General features: G+C 40.7%; 1 protein-coding gene across 1 annotated transcript; it reads right to left on the bottom strand.

Annotated features, from left to right (window-relative positions):
* Window positions 1–231: 231 nt before the first annotated feature.
* npbwr2b (neuropeptides B/W receptor 2b) lies at window positions 232–1,581 on the bottom strand. The gene has a single exon (XM_056422299.1). It carries the CDS (start codon window positions 1,579–1,581, stop codon window positions 565–567), a length of 1,017 nt encoding a protein of 338 aa, XP_056278274.1. The 3' UTR covers window positions 232–564.
* Between the last annotated feature and the right edge of the window lie 3,933 nt (window positions 1,582–5,514).

Genomic DNA, 5,514 nt, shown 5'->3' with positions numbered 1-5,514 from the left:
TTCTGGTTTTTTTCCAGGGGGGGGGGGGTTGTATGGCAACCTTAATCATTCCCTATTGCAAGCAATATTGCCCATTTCTGTCAACTTACAATATTATTTTGTAGAGGCTGCACAGGCAATAATATATAACAATATAAAACAGTCCAGCTGTGACAAAGAAAAGCAGAGGCTTCAGAAATCCGCTCACAGGATGAGATTAATTTAATGCAATCTTTTGAGACAATGATTGACTCAAATATTATGCTTTTCTTCTCTGATCACTTTGGTTTACTGTAGTATAAATCATTTATAGATGGGAGTTGTGCCTTTCACAGGTATTATTCTATGTTTTTTAAATACATATCTCAGATAAATGACAATAGCTACCTATTGCTAGCATGTGCAAACGATGTGTAAACTTGCCTAGTGCAGCTTAAACAAACCAAACAAATTAAATATGTATGACATAATTTGACAATTCTCATTTTAATCCTATCCATCCCATTTTTCCGCCACAGTCTGTCCTCCCTCCGTAAGTCTCTGTAGACCACAGCGACCGGTTTCCTGTGACGAACTATCGAATGTTCAGGCCGGTCTACATTCCGCCATTTTCTTGAAGGCTTTTCTGAAGCTGTCGTCCAGGAAGGCGTAGAGGAATGGGTTGAGGCAGGAGTTGGCGTAGCTCAGGCTGGTTATGAAATAGGAGATCCCGATCAGGAGCGGTGTGGTCCTCAGGTCCGTCGTCAGAGCCACGACAGTGCTGAGGTGGAACGGCGTCCAGCAGAACAAGCAGACGGCCAAGACGATAAAAACCATGATGGTGACTTTTTTCTTGGCCTTGTCCAACGCCTTGGCATTACTGTTGAGCCGCATGTTCCTCAGCTTGTAGAGCATCATGGTGTATAAGATACAGATGGTTGAGACAGGAATGGCAAAGCCCAGGATGAGCGTGTAGATCCGGCTCGCTTTGAACCACGAACTCTCGGGGCTCGGGAAGCTGAGCACACAGCTCTTCCTCCCATCAGTCGGGTTCACGAAGACGCCAGCAAAAACAGTGAAAGGCATGACGATGAGGATAACAAGTATCCAGACACATAATGAGATGATTTTGGCTGCTCGGTAGGTGCGGTAAGGCATGCGCTTGGACCTCACTGTGGCCAAAACGACCAGGTAGCGGTCAATGCTCATAACGGTAAGGAAATATATACTGGAGAAGATGTTGTAGTGGTCTATGCTCAGGATGACTTTACACAAAACATCACCAAAAGGCCAGTAGTGCAGCAGGTGTTCGGCTATGTTGATCGGTAGCACTAAAGTGAACAAATCATCGGCGATGGCCAAGTTCAGGATGAACATATTGGTGACTGTTTTCATCTTGGGGGCTTTGAGGATCACATAGATGACAGCCGTATTTCCTGTCAGTCCGACTGTGCAGATTACAGAATAGATGACCGGTAAAATGATGTAAAGGTCAGCGTAGAAGTAAAACTCAGAGGGAGGAATGCAGTTCAGGTCAGTGCCGTTCTTTGATGTAAGGGAGTAGAAGTCCACAGAATCGTTGCAGACTGGCCGTGCACTGACAGGGATGGACACATTCTCCATGTTTAAGAAGGAACTACGAGTCTCTGAGCATTGTGAGACAAATATACACCAATTTAAAATAATTTATAAATAGTTTTTTAGAGAATCTTTAGTGTCTTTCTCTTCCTTTTTGGACATGTTCTCTCATAGGATGCATGTCATTTGTCCTTGAGCCTAAACAGATAGTTATGCACAGTTCAACAAACAAAAAGGTAAAATTAAAATGAGATTAGCCTCCATAACATAGACAAGCTCAGCCTCAGACGACTGGCAGACAACAGAAAAGAGAAAAGTCTTTAGAGCATCAGCTCGCAATCAGACGTCCAGGGACCACCAGCAAGTCACTGAGGAGGTGAGAGACTCATTTAGGATGAGTAGTTTCACTGTTAGTTTCTTGTATGTTACACAAAAATAATAATTATGCAAACTGTTCCCATGCACTCTAACGTACACACTTACTAAACAGATATGCTTCAATAATAATCTTGTCAGATGGATTTTCTCCGGAGAATACCCACATTCGTCCTCGTTAAAATGAAGATCTGGTTGGTGTCCTTGATGAGAAAACGTGTCATGCTTTTTAAATTAACAGTCCAGTATTTAGTTAAAGTTGAGTTGAGTTTCCATACCAGTTCCTTAAAAACGTCTGGCACTTTGTTTATCCCAACTCTTCACTTTTCCTTTCTGGAGTAGACGCGCAAATCAAATTGAGTCTGCCGATGTTGCGTCAGGATATATCCTTTGAATCTCATTGACCTCTAAAAAGGAGAATCTAGAAGTTGAACGTGTCCACCATAGGGTTTACGATGGTTATCGATGGTGTCTTCGTGTGCGCTCGGCAGACAGTGCCAGGGTGTTCGGCACGAGTGGTGCGCGCAACCTGAAATCAGAGACAGATTAGTTGCCGCACGTTTTAAACATCGCTGGACTCACAATACACTTCAAGATGCAACAGTGCATCATTACTGTAGGCGGCATAGGACCCCTTTAAAAACACCGAGTCCATCTGGCTCAACAGGCAGAAGTGAACGGCTAATGCCCCCCAAGCGGAATGTCAGATGAATGCAAATCACAAACAGAAAGCCTATTTACACAAAGTATTAATATGTCGCTTCGCTTCATGATTTCCTTGTATCAAAAGTTAATTTACTCGCGATTATTTGGTTTACCCTCCTTTGTGTCCCTGGTAAAGTCTCTCTCCTCCGGTCTTCTCTGTCGGAGAAGCTCTCCAGTCCTCTCTCTCTCTCTCTCTCTCTCTCTCTCTCTTCTCTCTCTCTCTCTCTCTCTCTCGCTCTCTCTCTCTCTCGTGACGTAGGTAAGAGATCTCCGTGACAATCATGTGGCATGTTGCTGCGTGGTTGAACCGATCTTGATTGACTCTTGAGAAAATAATAAAATAATAATTGCAAATATGAATACAGGAACATAAAGCGTGTAAAGTGGTTCATTATCAACGTAATTCTAGGTGGGCTGAACCAAAGTATATTATCCTAATTGCCAATGGTAGTGTAAATGCCTATTAACACTGCTCCTCCCTTCTGCGACAGCTTCAGTCGTGCATTATTATTGTGCAATGGACTCCAGACACAATGTCTGCATGTGGGACTGCTCGTGTTCATGTTTGATTGCAAGATAACTCCGTTAATTAGTTTACCAATTATATTTTAACCAGGAGAGAGACAAGTGAGATGCAGAAAAGATGATTGTTTATTATACAACAGATGATGTGGGCGTTTTCCCTCAGCAGCAGCCAGATGAATGGAGTGGAGCCCACACACTGGTGGTGATGAGGCTGATACAATGAGCAGTCTTGTGTCACTGTGGTATTGTATAGAAGAGACAGATGATCTGAACAGGTGATATCATGAAACGACAGGCCTTGTGATATGATAGAGCTTCATTAGTCAAATTAATATGGATGCGGGTTTGTAAAACCTTGAAAGCTATTTGTAGTTTGCTAGATGTTTTCATTTTATTCTCCTACTCTCTGCCTTGTTGCTTTCAGAATTCTTTTTAATTAGATTCGCTATTCCTTTATGATCCCGCAGTCAGGACATTTGCAGGATTACAGCAACAAACAGGTAAAGTGCACACAAGAGACAGTCAAGAAATAAGACATATAAATAATACATGGTAAGAAACAGTCATAGTAACTGTTTCTTACCAGTTTCTTACATCCACAAGAACTTAATATTCTATATCTACAGACAAAATAAATATAACTATTTTGAACAGTCTATTAATATTGCACAGGTTAATGTGATTGAAGTGTTTTTGTGGTCTAAATTGAGAATCTTCCTAGTAACCTTCCTTTTTTAATCTTGGTTTCCTCTTCACCACTATACAGTGGATTGGATGTGTTGCACACTTTGATCTCCCACCTGAGTACAAGATTTGAGATTGATATTTTTCTTTCAACAACACCTCTGCTTCAAGTTCAGCAATTCCTATTTGTCTTTACTCTGACCTGTCACTCATAATTTGTTCTGTTCTTTTTTATTCAACCTTCCCCACAATCCTGCCGATGGAAACACTCTTGGACTAAACTATACTTTGCATTCAGAGACAAGCATCTCCATCCCACCTTCAATAAAATAAACATATGCATTCTCTTACTTCAACCAAGTCGTTTTAGTGGCCTTAACCACTACAACAACTAAGTAGACAGGTTTGAATACATGAGTGAATGAGAGAGTGATAATACACAGAAGAAGAAAGAAGAGGTATAAGAGAAACTATTTCTCATTTCTTATTAGTTTCTTGGAAACAAGAGGCAACTTTAAGGGCAGTTTTTAGAGTTTTGACAGTTGTGTTGTGTTTATCATTAGTTCTAGATTTACTATTCCAGGGGAAACCCCTATCAAAGGCATGCCCAAAGTGAATGCTGTTCTTGAACCATTTAAAGGATATACATAGTTTTCACAACAAAAACTGATGTTTCTTCTCCAGTAGTCAGAATTGCTGTTAGTGCTACTACCATTGACTAATTCAAACACTGAAATGGAGGGGTTTATTTCCACCTGGAATTCAAATGCCTGCAGATGACGATAACTGGGACTTATTAGCTGAAAAATACAAAGGGATCATAGCAGGAAGGCTTGCCTGGAGAATTTTGATAGCAATAACACAGAGAATTAATATTGAACATGTTTTTTTCCCAGGAATATGTTGAGTGAAAGTCAAAAAAAACATTTGAGCCTCCAAAAGGACTCTTGGAAACAATGATCACATTGTTTTAGTTTTGTGTTTAAATCTACCCACTGAAGCAGCATATCACTCTGTTCAACATTTAAATTGTCATATGAAGTGTCAGACATTAGCACAGTTGACTGCAATGGGCTCAGTATTTACACAAAAAAGGGGCAGGCATCTTTAAGGTGGACCCTCACTGGCTATCGTGGGCTGAGGACAGGATATTAAAGCTCCAACTCACGTCAATCAAAGTCAGTGCAGCCACCATTTTGATACCAAGATATCGGCAATGATTACATCATTACATTACAACAGAGGATATGTGGAAGATTAGCACATCTGCCGACAAATAATGCAACTGCTGTCTGAGGGTATTTATTGATATAATAATGTGTTTTAGCCTTTTAACATGGTCTGGATCTTTGCTGATAGAACAAGACCGTTTTCCTAAAGCAATATATGGGAGTTGCCTCCATTTTGTAATTTTTAGTTTAACTGGTGGTCTGAGAAAGATATTAATCAAATGCTTGAAAACCAATTTGGCATTGTCAGACACATGATAGACAGTTTTACAATTGATCTATTAAGATTGATTCAGCAGAATATCATCTTTTTATTTGACAAATCAGAACTTGGTGCCTACATTGCCTGCATGAGTTTGTTGGATAGATTCTGTTCTGCTACATGCGGCTAAGACTGCTGAACCCTGTTCAGTGTGGTGAAAAGATTACTGCTGTGCCTGTTGCTGCTGCGATAGTGTTG

Source organism: Pseudoliparis swirei, chromosome 9, assembly GCF_029220125.1.
Source record: "Pseudoliparis swirei isolate HS2019 ecotype Mariana Trench chromosome 9, NWPU_hadal_v1, whole genome shotgun sequence".
In the NCBI taxonomy this organism is placed as follows: domain Eukaryota; kingdom Metazoa; phylum Chordata; class Actinopteri; order Perciformes; family Liparidae; genus Pseudoliparis; species Pseudoliparis swirei.
This window is presented reverse-complemented; position numbering and strand designations above follow the sequence as displayed.

Excerpts from the sequence above, each read along its gene's own strand:
- npbwr2b (XM_056422299.1), bottom strand. The coding sequence starts at position 1,581 with ATGGAGAATGTGTCCATCCCTGTCAGTGCACGGCCAGTCTGCAACGAT.